The 19,752-nt window shown below is 43.3% G+C and overlaps 2 protein-coding genes across 4 annotated transcripts in view; one reads left to right on the top strand and one right to left on the bottom strand.

The window, feature by feature from the left end:
* The window catches only part of LOC119461357 (mitochondrial pyruvate carrier 2-like), a 337,603-nt gene that overhangs the window by 487 nt on the left and 317,364 nt on the right, over window positions 1-19,752 (bottom strand). For 2 of the 3 annotated variants that reach the window (XM_049672519.1, XM_049672520.1), the window contains exons 2-5: window positions 826-933; window positions 481-521; window positions 308-392; window positions 121-232 (exon numbers count right to left, since the gene is read on the bottom strand). In XM_049672519.1, coding sequence (XP_049528476.1) covers window positions 121-232; window positions 308-392; window positions 481-521; window positions 826-910 — 323 coding nt within the window. In that variant the 5' untranslated portion in view covers window positions 911-933. Of the gene's footprint in view, window positions 1-120; window positions 233-307; window positions 393-480; window positions 522-825; window positions 976-19,752 lie in introns of those variants that run through there. The other variant, XM_037722639.2, reaches the window with a different exon arrangement.
* On the top strand, window positions 987-19,321 carry LOC119461355 (probable pyruvate dehydrogenase E1 component subunit alpha, mitochondrial). The gene is made up of 9 exons (XM_037722636.2): window positions 987-1,278; window positions 1,660-1,719; window positions 2,539-2,712; window positions 5,536-5,662; window positions 8,382-8,473; window positions 10,675-10,923; window positions 11,508-11,647; window positions 12,496-12,604; window positions 17,099-19,321. The coding sequence occupies exons 1-9, from the start codon at window positions 1,228-1,230 to the stop codon at window positions 17,285-17,287; spliced, it is 1,191 nt and encodes a 396-aa protein (XP_037578564.1). The 5' UTR covers window positions 987-1,227; the 3' UTR covers window positions 17,288-19,321.

Raw genomic sequence — 19,752 nt, 5'->3', positions numbered from 1 at the left:
TAGTCGTACTCGCACGCTGTGCGATTCAATGCCTGACTGTAGCGTGCAGCCGAAACTTGTACCTCTCATCTACAATTGCATTTATAGCACACAAAGCGCAACAACTAAAACTCACTATACCTGTAGATTCTGAGCAACTGATAGAGCCCAGTCAAGGCTACAAAGATGTTGACGCTAAACAAGTTGTAGTTTTTGGGGATGATGACCATGGAGTATCGCGACCAGATGATTCCTGCAAAATGAAAAGCGTTGAGCTGCGTGTATCGAGAGTCGCTTGTATACGCTGTCTTAACACAGGGACACATACCAGTAGCAGCCAATGCTGCTGATTGCGAAGTGCTCAACTTCTCGGCTGGCCTTGCCAAGTCGCCGATTCCGGCGATCACTAGCGCCTGTACGATGTTCATATGAACAACAGGGAAGAAGAATGGACATTAGTACATAGCTTAAAAAGAACAGCGCGGTATCTAGCTCACTCACCCATTTGAACGAAGGTGCCCAGAAGAAAATAGTCTTGGGGCCTGCGGAAAAATAGAACGAGTGATAGTTAGGGGCGTAGGCATTTGGTTTCGGCTCGCGATCGCCTCGCGCTTGTGATTCCGCGCGCGCGCGCGCTTTTAAGGCACGACGTTATACTAAAACATGGCACCATTTAACGCGCGCATTAAACGGTACATCCCTACCACAACTTTCGCGTTATGTGCTGCTATTCACAGCTTTCAAGCAACCAGCGTAGTTTGAATGGGACTCAGCGGGAGAAGCAGCGGCACCCTCGCGGTGTGAAATATTTCGGACACAAACGCTTTTTTTTTTTTTTCTTCTCACCTGCCGGATGCTCCCACAGCGGGCGAAGTTTTCCGGGAACAAATCTGTCCGCTGTAGAGACAAGGGCACGATAAAGAGCAGCCATCGTCTCGTCGCACACAGGCTGCGGCTGATGCGGCAGCGGCTTGATTTTGGGACGAGGAAAACCAAAACTGCGCGGAGGCGATGGGAAATACCACCAGGCGGCGTAGGGTCGTATGATCGACCTTGCGACTTCTATGGTTGTCGCAGCAGCTAGTAGCAGCCGAAAGCGCCGAAGCTACTAAACCGAAGTCCACAGGGCCGCTCAGGTCTTTATCGGTGCGCTGCTGCAGCTTCAACGATTTGTGACTTCTTTGGAGAGTGATGCGTGTATGTTGATTTGCGATCTGTTCTCGCGCACGGTGAAGTTTTGCAACAGCCATGCACTCTTCTGTGGGGAGAATCGTCTCCGATGTCTTCAATGGACACAAGGTAAACGTGATGCACGCCGGGCAGCCGGCTTTTAGGAAAACAAAGTTTATGTTTGCGTGTTGTATATTTGTACGGCACCTGCTTTATTGAGGGTAACTATGATACCTTCTAATTCGTTACCCGAACATCGTACTATGTTTCTGGACACCAGTGAGTATATGTGCTTGCGCAAAGGTCTGAGGATCGGGGTGATCTCTACGCTACACCGGCTTGCGGTGTCGTATTGTGGGTGTGTAAGCACTGCGGCCATTAACCTCGTCTGCACTGTCACTTCGGTTATGACATTTTTGCCAAATGCTTCTGCCGAAGGGCATGTTGCGCCAGTGTCGTGTTCGGGACGTTACCACCTTATGACTTATCTGTTTTGATCTTCTCTTGCAGAGATGCATCTTCGCAGTTATCAGCAAGCGAAATGCCTCAGAAGCGACCTTCCAAACCAAGGTAATATAGCACACACACACACGCGCACACACACACACACACACACACACACACACACACACACACACACACACACACACACACACACACACACACACACACACACACACACACACACACACACACACACACACGTCGTCTTAGTATTTTGTTGGCTTCGTGTATATATATATATTTCTATAATTAGTGCGTTCTGTCACGTTTAATGTTTCTTGTGTTCCTGCTCCATAGTTCCAACATCTTGAAGTGGGCTTCGATTCAGGCTTTATAGGAACATCTGACCTAGCAAAGTACGAGTAGGTTATACATCAGAGCCCCAGAAGCTGGACTGAAGGGATTATATATAGGTAACAATCTTGGTAGTTCCTTGTTCACAACAGGGAGAAAAGCTGCATCACGGGGACGTCGGTAATAAGGAATGCACTTTAAAAAAAAAAACTCTGAACCTCTGCTTGGGGCACGGAATCTGCGCACTTTGGCATTTTGTATGTAATTGTCCTATTATCCATCTTAAGGGCCTCCGTGTTTGCTCGTAAGCTAGAAGTTCTCACAATTTCTGCTGAAATCTCCTTTAATGTACTTTTTGTGGCACTGAAATCCTAGCCACCTCCTGAAAGGCATTGCCTTGCACTTTGTGAAGCCAAAAAACTGATATTTAGCCTTTCAACCTCAGCATCTGTTGGGCCAGTAACAAAGCCATGACCAGGAGATTGAGTTGATTCAAGCTTTGTGAAGCTAAGTTCTCAACTATGCCTAGTAGCACTGTCCACCTTTTTGCCTTTGCTCTTTGCGTACACGCTATTTGCTTTCCCCTTACAGCCATACAAGCTACACAAGTTGGATAAAGGACCATCAACAGATGTCACTTGCACAAGGGAGGATGGACTGAAGTTTTACAAGCAGATGTTTGCAATTCGTCGCTTGGAAGCGGCAGCCAACAGCTTGTACAAATCGAAAATCATCAGAGGGTTTTGCCACCTCTATTCTGGCCAGGTAAAAACATTTCTAATAGTGGCTCTATATGACAGGTATTCCAAATGACCTTTGCAAGCACAGTCAGGGGCAAATGAAACAAGGACGTGACATTTCAAACACAAACTCAGTAAGCAAAAAGAATTTTAATGATGGCTATCCAATAAAAATACCATTGTATTGTGCAGTGAAGTTTAAATGAGTCACATATATGGTGCATATCTCTAGCACAATGTTATTACTTTTTTTTCATGCTTATTTGATTTTTCTCATTCAATTTTAATATGTCTCTGTCTGTGCACTTGGGGGCTTATTACTGCAGCAGCTGTTGGAGCTAAAAAAGGCATGTCTCTTCAGAGCCCAGAACTTGTGAAGTCCTAATCTCACATTGTAGGATGGGATGAAATATGTGTGTAGACCAATTTTCTCAAATAGATTGCAGAGGGAAAGAGTTGTCCTCAAATAAGCTTGGTAACAGTCTGTAATATACAATGTGCTAGAGTGGCTTGCTGTTGCTAGCCAGCTCTGAAATATCTGTTGAGTTTTTCTCTTGATATTTTAAACTAATGAAGACACTGCTATCCTGTTTTAAAGGCACCAGTATTGCTATTGTACCAGATTTTACTCTAGGTCTGCCAGATTTTAGGCTTGTTTAGTAGCAAAAGTGCTAATTTAGCAGGGCATAAGCTTTTTAGTTGATTTTGCATAGACTTTTTTTGATAGATTGCTAGAAAAACAAAAGTTATCTAGGCTTCTGAAGGAGCCTGAATGTTGTTTTAGCAGTGTAGTTTTGTGGTCAATACAGCAGGTTAGTTTCCAATTGCAATATTTTAAAGATATACACTCGATAGCTTGAATGTCTAAAGAATGGCATTCAAAAAAAGCCTCCAATCTCTTCTAGCTCATTGGTGCGATTTCTTGACATGCTTGTTCTGAACTCCTAATTGAGAATGAGATGCTTAAGCAAGAGTAAGCTGAATTCTGATGTCACCTATGGTTTTTCACATTAAGGCAGTGCTGTGCACACATAGTTTTGAACATGGCCCAGCCTTAACAATTACTAAACTCACCTGGCTGCTCTACTCAGGTGCATCTACTCAGGTGCACATATTTCAACTGTTTGGCAGGCTGCCATAAAATGCAAGGCAGTTTTCCTTGCAAGTTAAAGAATGAACAGTGAGAAAACTAGTTATCCAGTTCAGGTGTTTTGTATTGAGCCTACAGATATCGCTCTGGGGTAGCAAACAATACCAAACAAATTATGATGCTGTAAGCTTGCATGTACGTTTTTCTTCGGGCAAAAAAAATAATAAAAAGGTGGGGGTATTAAGATTTTAATATGTAATGCGAGCAAGTTTAGCTTTCGCAGATGTGTTCCTTTTTTTATATATGGGCATACTTCTCAATTGTTGTTGCATTATCATAGGATTTGATGACATTCAATAGGCATTTGTGGCGCGATCTTTGAAAATAATGGCGATAAGGAACATACGACCATCGACATAAATTCCACTATGCTTCAGCATAAAGTACACGGACTGTACAAGAAATAGAAAACCTTGTTTTTGCAATGTGTGCTGGTCACTAGTATTCTTGACAAGAGTGTTGTTTGTAGCTCAGTTACATGAATGTGGCCCTTCTGCTCATACTATGCTTGTTCCTCTCAGGCTGACGACTTGCATTCTTTGTGGGATCATATTTTGACACCATTTTTGGGGATTGTTCCTGTTTAGCCACGTAGTTGCTTGCAAGCGCTACTCCACATCAAGTGCAGCACTATGTACCCTCGTTGCCATATCTGTACCAATATCCTGTGATTGCACTTACCTACACTCATTACCAACTGTTACTGCATTACACCATGCTGCCTATTAGGCTATGTAGATTGCGTTACTTAATAGCAGCAAGATGGATAAAAAGTACATGTGATGGCATTGAATAGTAACGAAAGAATCATTACCCGTTTTTTTTTTTTTTTATCTGTGTGTGTGTGGCTGCGGCTTGTGGAATTGACTTAGTGCACTGCCTGCGGGAGAGCACAAGATTGGGCCTATATTTGATTAGAGATGCATGCTGCCACCAAATTGTTTGGCAAATTTATGACGAAACCACATGGAAAGACAGAGCAATGTCGGTTACTGAGTAAGAAAGTAGCTAAATTTAGCTAGTTTTTAGTCACTATAATGACAATCTTGGCTTTATGAAGTATCAGCAGCCTTTTAGTAGTAGCCATCTGTACGCATGAAAGCACCTTTTCTAGGCAAAGCACTATATTGAGATCTGATACCATTTTAGAAAATGAGGGGTTGTTTTTCCTTATCACATTCCTATCGACCGTCGACACAGCACTGAATTGGTAACGTAAAGTTGCAGTTACATGGAAGACATCACGATAATGGAAGACATATGGAAGATAACATGGAAGACATCAAGGAACAATGAAAACATAAAAAAAAGCAGAATTTCGAGCAAGGTATCATTATAACTATCATCGTCATAATGAGTTAGCGAATTTTCCCTAAAGATAGCGTTTTGTGCAGTGACCTGGTGACCTTGTCCGAAAAAAAAAAAAGGTTATCATTACCTCCACAGACAGAGCAGCAGCACGCATTTTAGTTACAGCATACTGGAGTACTATATTTGTAGACCCCTGAACAGGCTTGTGCAGGTTTTGTGTAGGGTTACACATAATTGCACTGAATCAGGGGGTAAAACAGCAGTTCGTCGGGGGTGATTCTGTAAAGACTGCCACATGTGTAGCTCTGGATTCTTTCCCCCCTTTATGTGTTAGTGCAAAAATTTGGTGCGGGGTGCTTCCGTGACTATGTTTGCATCGTTGTGCAGGAAGCCTGTGCTGTAGGTATGGAGGCAGTCCTCGAGAAGGGGGACAGTGTCATAACAGCGTACCGTGCACACGGCTGGGCTTACCTGCGAGGCGTGAGCATACCTGGCGTCCTCTGCGAACTAACTGGTGAGCTTCAAATTTTCATGCTGATGATCGTTTTGCTTTATTGGGCCGTCATTTTCGTTTGTGTAGTTGTTTATCGAACATGATTGTTGCTTATTGGTTGCTATAAAAAACATCTTGAAACAGGCACCGGTTGAGCATGGAGGCTTGAGCATACACCCAACTAGCTGGTGTTGTTTTAATTTTGTTGACACTTACCACGTGCATTAAAAGAAAAAAAAATATTTTTGGGGTTTGACGTTATTTTTGTGTTGCAGAGTTGTGAGAAGTGAAAAAAGGAATAACAGATGCAATGATTCTGAGGTGTCGACGTTTAGCAATTATGGGCTTTGGTGGGAAGAAACGCTATATGCTGACTGGAGCATAGCTCTGTGTGTGATACCAAAATGTTTGCATAAGTTGCATCAATGCTGACTTCTAATTTTGGCAATTTTTGTGTTGGCTTGGGTAGCGGTAGCTTGCTCATAAATGTGCTACCAGCATTGTGCTTGCTGTGATCATGCATAGCTAATGATTACAGCTAATTAAAGTGCTTTAGTGGAAACATTTCGGAATAAAAATTGGTCTTGGGGAATTATGTAGACTTTACCAAAGCCTTCGGCCATATAAACTATTCTCTTTTAATTGAGAAACTTATGCTATGGCTACTGCGGCAAAGCTACACACCTGATTAAATCCTGTCTACAGTACCGTGTCCAGACAGTGCACATAAATCAGGATCTCTCTAGTCCGCTTGCCGTATCTTGCGGTGTGCAACAAGGTTGCATCTTCGGCCCCCTTCTTTTCAATCTTCACATTAATGACATTATCAATATAAACACTGCGGCAAAATATATAATTTACACTGGTCATACTAGCATCTTTCTAATAGGTTGATGAATTAATTGATGAAGCCAGTTCAACCCTACAGAAATTAGACAAATGGGCATGCCAAAATAGTTTTAGGTTAAATACAAACAAAACAAAAGCTATGGTATTTTGCAGTAAAAATAAAGCATTGTTGTTAATAAAACCATACTACTAAATTCTTCGCCTATCGCTATTGTACCCAGCTTTAAATCATTGGGTGTCGTCTTTCAAGAAACCTTATCCTGGGATACACATATTGATTGTTTAACAGTAAAACTGTCACAGGTAATTGTCGCAATCGCCATATACTGCCACAAAAGTTCTGATGCTTATTTTTAAGTTTGATTCAATCTTAGCTTGCTGTCATTTAGTTTGGGCTACTACCACTCAAGAAAATTTGCATAACATTCATGTCTTGCAAGAAAAGTTCCTACGTTGTAATTGAAAATATCCCTAGTTACTTTCAGACGCATGATTTTTTTTTTTTTTTTGAAATATGGGGTGATGCCAATTGCAACAGTGTACGATTACCGACTGTGTAGAGCATACAAACAAAAGTTAAAAACTCGATCGGGTTTTCTTAAGCAGTTTGCCAAGTTACATAACAATACCATTATACAGTCGAAACCAGATATATCGAACTCACACATAATGAATTATTGTGTACAACAAACAGCACTAACATGCCCTTGAAGGTTTTTGTATAAAATGTTTATTTTATATACCGAATTACCTATATATCAGAACTTTTTTGTGATCCCCTTCAGATTTGATATATCTGGGTTTGACTGTGTATGCATCACATAAAGAGGAATGCTGGAAAGTACCAGTAGTAAGAACCACATATGTACAACTGGCGCTTCGAAATAATCTACCAAGATTACTAAATAGATTAAACAGCGAAGCAATTCAATTGGACAACGCTACCTTTAAAGCTATCCATAGTTATTTCAACTTAAAACTAGACAAAGTTCTTTGAATTTTTGTTTCTTCCCGAGCAAAGAATTGTATTTGGTAGGTAGCGGTATGTTTGCTTTGTTTTCGTCTCTGCTCTGCATCAAGCAGAAATGTATTTGTATGTTATTGTACACCTTGTACTTTTTTCTTTCGTGTTCTTTTGTGTCTTTGTAGAAGATTACATTTGTCTGTGTAGGAGTATATTATTGTATTTTATATATTCGTATAAGATTGTATAAGCTTGTATTTTTGTGTACAACTTTCTTTTGTTATTTGCATAATTTTTGTATAATTTCTCAAAGGTTATAGGCTGAGTACGTTTATGTCAATGCTGTGAACACCAATGCGGGGGAATGTGGCTTTGTCAAGCTGTCGAAGTGACAGCTTTTTACGCATACCCCTTCGTATCATTACACTGTACTGATGTGAAAAATAAACATCATTTTCATTGTCATATGTGCTTGCTAGAACTGTGTAAGCGGTGTTTACTAATAGGAAGTAATCAGAATTTTTTGCAGACTTCTCTCTTCTTTTCTTTCCGTCTCACAGGGAATGTGTTAATGGAAATCCTTTAAACGAACTGATAGCTTCTTTTTTTTTTTCCGTCTTACTCATATTAATTTTTTGTCTTTGTATGCCATTCTTTATGTTTAGCAATTCTTGCATTGCTTACTTGTTAATGTGTGCCTCATATACTTGGCAGTGAATGTGAAATCATAGTGTTTCATTTAAACTTTGCTGTGATACCGGCAGTACTAATTGAAGCAAATAAACTGCTGCTTTGTGTGACATTCATTGCGAATGTCTTCGACTTTTACGATGACATGTGAAAAGCCGCATTTGCATTGTATATGTTGCTGACTGCACAGAGGAGAGTGGGAAAGTACAGAAATTTATCTGCTCCATTTTCTTGCAGGACGAGAACCTGGCTGCTCAAGAGGCAAAGGAGGCTCGATGCATGTTTACTGTCCTGACTTTTATGGCGGGAACGGCATTGTTGGTGCACAGGTACAGAATAGCATTTTGTTGATGGCAGCATAAGTGCTTCAACTCGATATAAGGCTCGCAAAGCTGTGCTAGAATTCTTGTCTACCATGGGACTAGATTCCTTTGTGCAATGGTCGTACTCTGGATGTGATGTGTTGTGGTGTGCTTTCCTTCTCTTGTCTCCTTTCTTCATCTCCTTCCTTTTCTGTTTCTATTTTTGGGGTGTTTATGTATGTTTACATGATTAAGAATAATAAACGCTTATACATAGGCACATCAAGTAACGGGCCTCCGTGCTTATAGTACGTAGTGATTTCATTCCAACTTCATGCCACGTGATAGTGCATATATATATATATATATTTTTTTTTTGCAAGGGCGTGACACGTGACAACTTCGCTGTCTTTGCCTGACACTTGTGTGCATGTGTGAGTGGCGAGAGATAATTTGGGGACTGCACCTAGGTACTACAGAAGAGAACACACTTTGCTCAGTTGGTCCCTAGCCGATGGCAATGCACACTACGCAAGAACCAGTGCTTAACTTCTGTCCAAACGGGATCACAGCGGTCGATGCAGAGTACGTAATGGCAAAGCATACAATACATACAACAAATTTGCAGTAACAGTGTGTCATTATTTATCGTTCTGCGGCCACTAAAGTGGCATCTACGTAAGGGCTGCCCCCCAATCACTTGCGCTGGGTTGCTTCGCTCTCCTTGGCAGGAACCCTTTGTGTCAGGCCTGGTGGTGAAGAATAGGTAAAGATCAACTAGTGCAGAATTCAAAAAGGAAAATTATATAATAATGAAAAAAAAAGAAACTGTACGCGACCCTAATCTTTGACTTAGGTGTCTCTTAGTTGCACTCGCATCTCAGCATTGGCGTCTTTTAGGTTAACTTTGTGTGTGTATGTTTCGAAACAATGACACAGACACAGAGAACCTTCGTCTGTAGGTCTGCTTCTTGTGGGTAGGCTGTGCTTGGCCCAGCGGCTTCCTCCATGGAGAACGCAACGCACAAACCGAACTCGGAGGAGCAAGCGAGCAAACGTCTTTCCCCTGGCACGATATGTGGGCGAGGAGGAAGCCACGCGCTACCTGGCGGGGCGTAGCTCCCTAGCGAGCAGCGCACGAAGCGCACCTTACGTGCCCTCACCGGTGCTGACGTCAGAGCATGTAACAAGCGCACGCGTGCAGGTGTTGCGAGCAAGCAAGCTAACAGGTGCGCACTGGTAGAGGAGAAGCGAGAGAGGAGGGAGTGACGTCACATCCGCTCTGCTAGGCAGATGTTCAGTCTGTGCCAGGCAACTGTTTTCCATTAATTAGCTGGGTAAATATCACGCGCCACTTTTTTTTTGTGTGATGTAATTAGTGACTTTATTACTTACCCTTTCTACTTCCGGGTTTCCAGGAATCTTGACAAAATCATGCTCATGTGGCGGGTCTCTAAAGTTTACGATTCTGTGCTTTGGTGCATGGTAATCAATGATTTATAATTAATTCTAATTATTCCAGACACTTCAGTAACTCAACTTGTAACTAAACTTATGCTCTGATATCATATCTGTAATGAAACCCATGAACATTGTACTGTACTATTGTTTTTGTATGTTTTTCTGATTTATCTTGAATTTCATCCTTGGTCGTCTCAGGAGGTGAACCGGAAGTTCTGCGCAAGAAACAAGAGTGTCACTCGATGCTTGTGCCAATAAAAAAAATGCTTTTTTCGAACACGTGATTCGATCTATGGTCTTCCTAATCACGAGTGGAGAGCGAGCTTATTCCGAAGTACATATACGCGATCGGGTAGTGCAGCTTGGCTAGGGACAAACAGAGCAATGTGTGTCATCTAGAATTGCAGAGTGTATGGTAAGGTTATGAAATAAGTTATTTGGCCATATTCAGGTAACTTATTGATAGCTTATAACGGAATTAACTATTGATTGTTAACTGTCTTAGCTTAGACAGTTGATGTATTTTACTGGTGTCCACCCTTGATATGATTCTTGCCCATCAAGAATGATCATTTTGTCTTGAATTCCTAACAGTTAATCATTTGAGGCAATCGTCGCTGCACAACCACACATTTGTACACAAGAAATAATAGGGTACAGTTGCTTGCATGAATGCATTTAGGTGTGAAGAGTAAAGAGAGATGAGGGGATCAAGTGTGTCATTTGAGCCGCTCAACACGAACATTACTTTGTTCTTGCCATTGAAGGTCCCACTGGGAGCTGGGATTGCGCTGGCCCACAAGTACCTTGGCACGGACCGAGTCTGCTTGGCGCTGTACGGGGATGGCGCAGCCAACCAGGGACAGGTCTTTGAGGCCTACAACATGGCTAAGCTATGGGACTTGCCCTGTATTTTCGTCTGTGAGAACAATGGCTTTGCCATGGGAACGAGTGCCCAGAGAGGTGCTGCCTCTACTGACTATTTCACTCGTGGTGACTACATCCCAGGCATCTGGGTGAGTGCGCAGTCATAGCCTCGGTTTGGTAGCTTGCCACTGTGTTCATAAATACACCTTATCTCAAAGCTCTTCCTTGGCTGTGGTGAGCAGAAGGCAGCACAGCCTATTAACAGGAGTGATCAGTTACGCTTTATTAATGCTTTGTGGTGATTCCTGAAAATTTTAATGCAAATCAGAAGACGCGGAAGTGAGAGGTAGGTAATCCTCAAACAGCTTTGGACATGGATCACGGAGTAGTGCCTTGATTCTCTTGCCTTTACAGGTGCGCCTCGACTTGTAGCTGTTTGTTAGCTGTGGTGAGCAGAAGGCAGTGCTGCCTATAAACTGAAGTCAGTATACTTCAGTAATGATCCTTGGTGATTCCCGAGGAAAACTTGGCAACCAGGCATTTTGAGCATCTACTCATGAAGTGGAAGGGTGTTTCTCAATCAGTTCATCACTGCAGGAATCACTCGGGAGAATTATTGAAGTGCAGTTGTCTATTTTCGTTCAGGGGTGTGGCACTGCCCTCTGTTCAGCAGAGACCAGAGATTCGAGCCTAGGCATGCTCACAGCCTGATATTGCTTTGCTCTCCACCCAGGTGGATGGCATGGATGTGCTAGCTGTGCGGGAGGCCACCAGATTTGCTGTAGACATGTGCCGCAAGGGCAAGGGACCCTTGGTCATGGAGGTGGAAACTTACCGGTACTATGGTCACAGCATGAGTGATCCTGGCACAAGGTATGGGAAGATGCTCTTTTGAAAGTTGGTTGTGCACCAGGGGGCTTCGCATAGCGGTTACTCAGTAGAAGCCCAGCACTGATACTGATGTGTGCAACAACCACTTTTGTACTGATATTCGATAGCCCCCATCAAGCCACTTATTGGCTTTTTTACTGTGCCCCACAGCATCAGATATGATGTGTAAATAAAGACGTGATGATGATCATAATGATGGGGAAGAGGAGGAGGAGTGAACTGCTTGTGATGGAGCCGTGTCGCTCGTGCCAATGTACACCAGCCTTTGTTAAATTAACTTGCTTTCAAAAATACCTGTTGTGGTGACAGTTGTCACTATGGTGTCGTGCTGCTCAGGATGAGGTCGCAAGCTCAATTCATGGCCATGGTGGCTGCATTTTGAGGGGACTGAATGATGCAAAAACGCATGGGCACTTTAATTCGCATGCTTGATTGTTAGGTGGCCAAAGTTAACCCAGACCCTTCATTTCGGCGTCTGGATTTTTGCAATGGACTTTTACTGCGTATAGTATTTGTAGGGCAATTGGCTTTTACTGCGTATGGCATATGTAGGAAAGCCTGGGTAACTGATAGCATATCTTATTTTGCATTTGCTTTTGAAAGTTTTGCGAAATAAAGGAAAGTAATTCAAATGAGAGGAACACTGCTGTTTTGTTGTTTACACAATTGCACATTATTGGAAGCTGCCGAATAGGTTTATTGATAAATCGCCCCAAAGTGACCCAGTAATTTGGCTTTCAAGCGAGATATATTCTTCTGCTGTGTTCATCCATCGGGGCAACCACTCATTCTTGTTCTGTTTTTGTCCTTCCGATGTCTGTTGTTTGCAGTTATCGTACGCGAGAAGAAGTGCAGGAAGTGAGGCAAACAAGGGACCCCATCACACACTTCAAGGACAAGCTCATCAGCACACAGTTGGTTACAAGCGATGAGTTAAAGGTATGTGTTGCTGGAGTCTATGGAAGCAAGGACAGTTTTCCTCCTTTTCACCCAGTGCCTGGGGAAAATACCAGGCTTAGCTAAATTGAGTGCACTATTCTTTCAAAATCGTAAGTATGTCACTGTTGTCAACAGTTCAGGCCTATTTACTCTGTTTCATAAATATCAGGCAGTGGTATGAAAGCTAGAGAGACCTCTCACAGGTTGTATTCATGACCACAGTGCGTTTATATATTTACAATCAGCATTATATATTTACATCAGATGTAATTTATGATGAGGTCATTCCATAGAAAGCTACGCAGATCAAGAAAAGCTGCACTGTAAAAGGTGTGGAGTGGGACTTTTATGACTAAAGTCGCAGACCGACAATGCGGACTCGATGGGCACCACCAAAAGGTCTAAATTATTGGGAGTCCAAAATACTGAATTCGTGCCAAAATAAGTGACTTTATTGCACAAATGGCCAAAAAAGTCGCAGGCCTGTGCAGCACACGCAGCCCAGTCACAGCGTAAGCTGGTGGAGCGGCTCACGAGTAGCTCCAATTTGGGCACCACGCACAACAGGGTCTTCGCGGCAGTCTGTTCGCCTCGTTTTGACGAGAACGATCTGAACTGTCCGTCCAGCGTCGACGGCGAGCTGCGGCTTGTAATGCTCTCTGCACAGCAGTCTGCTGAGCCTGATCAAGCCTTACAACTGCAACTTACATGTCGGGCACGCCGCGTTTGCAGGCACCTTACCTAGATACTTACCTATATACAGTGGAATCTCAATGATACGAATCTCACGGGATCATAAAAAATATTCGTATTAGCCGAAATTGGTATCATCGAAACACAATTAAAACTAACTAAATTATGGGGGGATGAGGGGATCATATAGCGAAAATCGCGAGAAAAATTTATTTTTGAAAACCACGCGTTTCGGTATCTGCAACGCCTAATCTACGCTGTATCAAAATGGTTTGGCTGAAAACGCACTAAAAGTGGCTGAAAAAGATTTATTCGTCAGTGCGCAGGGCGAGAAAAGAGCTTTAAATCGCGCCAAATCACCGCAATTCACGGAGACATATCTCGTATTTCCCGCCACCGAGCACCGCCATCTTGGTATTGTTTGAAAGCTCAAAGTTTCGCCGTTCCGCTTCTCAATTCGTCCGTCGTCGCCATCTTGTAACAAATGCGCAAACTCAAAAGAAGCGCTGGTCTGCGATAGGTAGTCACACGGGCCCTCCGATGAAAGCAGGCCTCCGATTGGCTGCCGTGCTGAAAGGCATCTCTCCATTGGTTGCTGCTGTGGCAGGGGCAAGATGGCAACCGCAGTTGTCTGCTTCGTAAACCACGCGGCGTCTTCACTTGACACGCAGAATTCGGATTACTGAGAGCTCCCAGGTTAGTGATGGATTGTCGCTCGTTGGAGAAGAAATTTTTGACGAAGCATGCCTTCGGAATACGGAAACGCAAGCCTCCTACGGCAAGGAAAATACGGCGATTAGCGGGAGAAGCGGAGGAGCACCCGACTGAACGTGCCGCGCTACCTTGCATCGTGGATTGCGTGCCGCGCTATCTTGCACCGTGCGACTCCAGTAGCGAAACCGACAATCGCCCTGTGTCATCGGCACCGATAACGCAGTCGACGGAACACGCGCCAATGGAGGCTCCCCCGCCTCGGCGTACCGCCACGCGAATCAGCCGAGATCGTATCTCGGTCGACATAGCTTGCTGCGACTAGGCAAAATGGCGCAAACGCAAAGAATGCGGCCCGAAGCACAGCAGCCACTCCGTCCGATGGGCGGCCGCCGAAAAGGAGGAAAAGCACAAAAGCAACAAAAGCGCCACCGCTTCAAACTCTTCGCGCCCAGTCGCGGCCTCTGCTCTGTCCGGCGTCGCGTCTGCGCCTCCGAACCAAAAGAGAAAGGGAGAAAGTGCGTGACTGTGCGCCGTTCTCTTTCGCGGCCGTCGGTAGGGCGGCGTTTATTCGTATCAACCAACGCGGGTCGAAAATCGATTCGTAACAACCGTACTCTAGCACGTTGCAAAGTAATGGGGCTCGGCCGGGACTACGGAAAAATTCGTATCATCCGGAAATTCGTATTAGCCATGATCGTATCATCGAGATTCCACTGTACTTACCTATACTGGCGGAGGCTCGGGTCGTCTGCCCCTGGGCGCTTGCATTATAGGGCATTTTCCGCCACTCGATAGCAAGTGCTTGCGTGGCTCAGTGGTAGAGTATCTGGCTCCCACTCCACGAGCGCGGGTTCGATCCCGGTGGGAGACGCATATTTTTTTTGCATTTCCGGCGATAGCGGTTACGGCCCAACGCCAGCGGCCGCTGCCGGCGGCATCATCGCGCACCGAAACGGCTATGGGAACGAGCTCATAACAGCTTACACTGTAAAAAGGTATGCCGTGTTCTCGGATCGTCACTTTCGGAGATACCTTCAATTTCGCGTGACTATAGCGCAAGACACATCGTCACGTAGGCGCAGTGTTAAGCACACTATTTTTTGCGTGGCTAGCGCAAGACGCATTGGCGTCTACGATTGACGGCTTTCTTGGCACAGTGCCAAGCACACTATCTTATTACAGTGCGGAAACGCTGCCGCCCATTGACGCGTTCGGTGCTAGAGTCATGCAAAAATGAAAGTAGCTTTCGAAAGTGATCGTAAAAGAACGTGCCCTAAGTTTTTCAACACGTGTTGCTGCGTGCACATCGCTTGCCCATGGCCTAGGCATTCCATGGCAGTGATTTTGTAGCAATGCCTTTTATGCTATTCCTTTTCACGCTCCGTGAATCGTCAGAGCGATGCTCCGCACGTGTTTGCAACAGGATTGGCCAGCCATGTACAGTGAAGAGGGGCATAGAATTGCGTGGGAAGCATCGCTACAATATCACCATCTATCTCGACCATTTTCATGCTGTCGATAGACGAAAGTCCAATCAATACATGCACTGAATTCTCATTTGCAACTATACTAGATAAATAAGGCTTTCCTAGGTTTGGTTTTGCGGAGCGCCAGCAACATGGCTGACGACCATGCTGGTGATGTCTCAAAACGAACACATTACTGTTGTGCTTGACTTTGTGGCCATACATGGTCATGCAGTCGGAGTCTGAATTATCCCACAATGCACTGTAAGGCATACAAAATTTCGGTTGCCCTTATACAATAAGTTTATGAGGCTAGTGGCGGTGCTGCAGAGCTGTCCAAATTATCGAGCATGTCTGAATTATCGGTGTCTGAATAAGCCGTCGTTGACTGTACTCTGCTTGTGTAGCTCCCACAGCATTGTCTGCTAAGTATGAAGCATCCTTCTTGTACAGTGCAACAAGAACGATGTAAAAATCAAAGATGGCTGGTGACACCGTCTTCAGATTTCCGCACCAGTTTACCGTAGTTCGGCATTTTGAGACTGCAGAATTTTAAAATTATCAAATAACATAACTTAGTTTCTTCATTTTCATGGTGGAGAACATGCCGCTTAAGGTTCGGATTGTTGAGGTAAATAATTGCTATTGCAGTGCTTGATTGCATGTAAACAGTGGTATACATAGTTATATGTAGCCTGTTGGGCGAAGTTTAAATATGTTTGCATTATGATTAGTATAGGACTTGTTTGTCTACCTTTCTAGTGAATAATTGTCAGCTAATGTTCTGATTGATGAAATAAATGCTGTTACCTTGTTATTCTTGTGCTCAGAGATATCGGTATCGCAGTATCTGTCAGATGACAGAAGACAGTGACTTGTAATATTTTGTGAAATGCTTCGTGTTTATCATGGATCATGAAGTTCTTTGGACTCACAATAGCTTTCTGTGCCGCATTCAGACACAGGAGCACTCAAAGGAGTGTGTACTGACATATATGTTCCAACTTGTATTATTTCTCTCACATGCTTTGTGCACATGCGACCATACTTAGCAAGTATAAAGCTACAAAGACACTTATATCTATTTCACGCTAAGTTGGTCTCGAAACGCGAGACCTGGCATTATTGACAGTATTGTGATGTCATGACAGGGAAAATTTATTGATGTCATGTAGGCAGTAAGGCTTGGTATAGTAACATTTTTCATAAAATAATAATAATAATAATAAAAAGGCTTGTGTACGTTTAATCTGATTGCACTTGTGTAGCTGTCGTAGTGAGTACTGAAATCGAACGAGCCATTGTATCACAATGTCGTGATACAATGGCGTGATACAATGATACAAATCCGAATTTTGTTCATAGAAACTAGTATTATACCAAATTATTTAGGGCACTCTGATGTCTGTGAGTATTTTTTTTCTATTATGTAAGAGGGTTTGGTCCTTCATTTAAAGAAAAAAATAAATTTGCAAGTTGATCATGTCATGTCAGTACTCCTTCAAGTAGCAATAACAGTTTAGCTGCATCAATCGTGTTCATCACTTTATTCATTGTAATTTGCTTGATGGTTTGCTTTGAGAATGCCACTCTCTCTGTCTTTCTTTTACTTCACTTGCAGAAAGTGGAGTCCGAGATAAAGGCTGAAGTGGATGCAGCAACAGAAATGTCAAAGACCAGCAAGGAAGTTCCGCTTGAAGAACTGTATGCAGACATCTATTTCAATCCGTTGCGCACAAACATTCGTGGAACGACCCCCTTCACGGAGCACAAACACCTTCGGCTGACCCAGCCATTCAACTACAAGTGACAATACCATGAGTAGTAACGATTCTCTAGGGTTTTATTTATTGCCCCGGACTTTTTCTTTAAGCCTTGCCATATTAACTTCCCACTTTCTGAAAGTGTACTTTTTTCCATTTCTGTTTTTAAAATTTTCTTGTCTTTACACATTTGCACATTAGCTTCATGCTTTACCGCTTCTCTTCATTTTCGTTCATTTGAAGGAAGCGCTTCCTACGCAGTCATTAAAAGCATGCGTCTGTTCAGAAAACATTTTAATTGGTTGTTTTGGCAAGGAAAAAACTAAATAATTGCAAACATTGGTGCAAAAAATAAATAGGCTGTCCCCTTGCACTCTTGCTGTGGTTTCATTCCACCTTATCTAGCTACTTGTGTCGATCATGTTGGTACCTTGATGGCTCAGTGGCTGTGCCATCGTGTCACATCATGCCACGAGGTCACGAGTTCGGTTCCCGAATGGGGTGGCCGCCGCATTCTGTTAGTGCATTGCAGAAAAATTTGTGTACTGTGCTTCGGGTGCACTTTACAGTAATCCAGGTTATCGAAATTAGTCCTCATCCTCCCACTATGGCATCTTGTGTCTCGTGTGTTGCTTTGGGATGTTAAACACAATCAAGCAATCAACTAATCAATCAGTCAATCATGTTGATATGTGTAGGTTATTGTAGTTAGAGATGTCCATGAGTACAAGCACTTGCGGCTCTAGCTATGATGTAATTTTTGTGCTGTCGGCAATGGCTTCATTAGCTTCCTTTAACTTTTGGTGTCATAAAGCAATGTTCTATTATTCACGGATGCAGCTTTGTGGTAATGATGACCGAGGTATTTTTGACAACTGCCTTCTATCGTGGTTCTTAATGTTGAGATGTGTGGCTTGAAGTGATTTGTCCTTTATCAGGCAGACCAGAACATTTTGCCAAAGGTCATTGCTCATACATGATCCTTTCTGCTATAAGAGAAATGAAAATGTTAAAAAAATGTTATACATGAGTGGCTCAAGATCAGACCTTCTTTCTTTTTTCACAGGCTTTGCTCTTGCCTATGAATGATCACTCATTCTTTTTAAGGGTTCACCTGGCGCTACCATAGACATTGTGAGGCCGATCGGGCACCATGTTCTGGCTCAACTAAAATGAATTACTTGTACGGCACTTACATAAGAGGCTTCTTTGTGTTATTGTTTTCAATAGTACTATTTTTGGCGATGCAGGCTTAGTTGAAACAATGTGATGTCATAGCAGCTAGTGTTCCAGTGTAGACAGCTACTGAAAACGACAAATGGTACATAGCATGTGCAGCCTAATGTGCTCAAAGAATTGAAACATTCGGGAAAGAAAGTTGGTGTGAGGTGTGAAATGTCATATTGAGGGACACGTAAGATATTGCACAGCCCTCATTGTGTAGGAATTTCAAGAATGCGCAAGCTTTCTATAATTGTGCATCAAATAATGCTTTCACATCGTGCTGTTCTGCTCACTATATGTCTAGATAAAAACAGCCTTCACATGAGGTCACCTTTATTCCTAGCCTAAAACTGCGGATAAGAACATATCTATTTAAGCAAGTTGAGTACAGTACACCAACTTCCTTTGGCATTGTTGTTGTTCTGCAAGTTTTTCTACATAGCAAGTTGTTTCTTCTGCAGGTTGTACATAGTTGATGCCCATGCTTTCGTAGGCCATTAGAAAGAGCTGGTACTGTGAATGCTTCCGAAAAAACCAACCTTTCCTTGAAGGAGCAAAAGCACGAAGCCACGTTGAAGCAGATGATTTTTTTGAGAGGGGTAAGACATTTTATTTCTGCCAAAAAAATGGTTATCTTTCGGAAGAGCTGCTCCACGTACATTGGAAAGCTTTAGCCAAGCGTAATCGCTGATATTCATGTTGTGCAGCTATTTGTTATTCGCACCAAAGGTTGCGCCATTTATGCAAGGAAGCTCAGTGTGAATGGCTTTCCTGGCTAAAGCACTGAATTGTTCACCCTCAAATGTTCTGCATCGGGTGGCCTTTGATATAAAGTTTTGTTCATTGCTACATTTGGATATACAGTTAAACCTGGATATAACGCAATTGACAAATTCCCGAAAAACTTCGTTATAAAGAGGATTTCGTGATTGCAGGTTCGGCACGAAAATTTGAGAAAGAAACGCTTACCGTATTTACTCGATTCTAACAGGCCCTCGATTGTAACGCGCACCCGTTTTCCGTTTTCGTCGAAGCACACATCCTTGGAATGTCACACCAGGTACCGGATGCGTGGACGCGTGTCGTTTCGCACAAGTGCGAGGCATCGGAAACGAAGAGGGAGCATCACGATGGCGTTGTAGCGTCATATAATGTTACAGTAGAACCCCGCTGTTACGTTCCCGGGTGCTGCATTTTCCCGGCTGTTACGTCGTTTTCGGCCGGTCCCGGCACAGCTCCCATAGAACCCAATGCATTGGTAACCTCGCTGTTGCGTCGCAACTGTGGG

The sequence above is a fragment of the Dermacentor silvarum genome, chromosome 8, assembly GCF_013339745.2.
Source record: "Dermacentor silvarum isolate Dsil-2018 chromosome 8, BIME_Dsil_1.4, whole genome shotgun sequence".
NCBI lineage: Eukaryota > Metazoa > Arthropoda > Arachnida > Ixodida > Ixodidae > Dermacentor > Dermacentor silvarum.
Note: the sequence above shows the minus strand (reverse complement) of the source record. Positions and strands in the feature narration are given on the sequence as shown.

What these genes read in the sequence shown, in the direction of transcription:
- LOC119461355 (XM_037722636.2), top strand. Translation starts at nt 1,228, where the DNA reads ATGCACTCTTCTGTGGGGAGAATCGTCTCCGATGTCTTCAATGGACAC. An exon ending in ATGTCTTCAATGGACACAAG is followed by an intron (nt 1,279 to 1,659) that starts GTAAACGTGATG and finishes CTTCTCTTGCAG; the next exon opens with AGATGCATCTTCGCAGTTAT. An exon ending in ACTACATCCCAGGCATCTGG is followed by an intron (nt 10,924 to 11,507) that starts GTGAGTGCGCAG and finishes CTCTCCACCCAG; the next exon opens with GTGGATGGCATGGATGTGCT.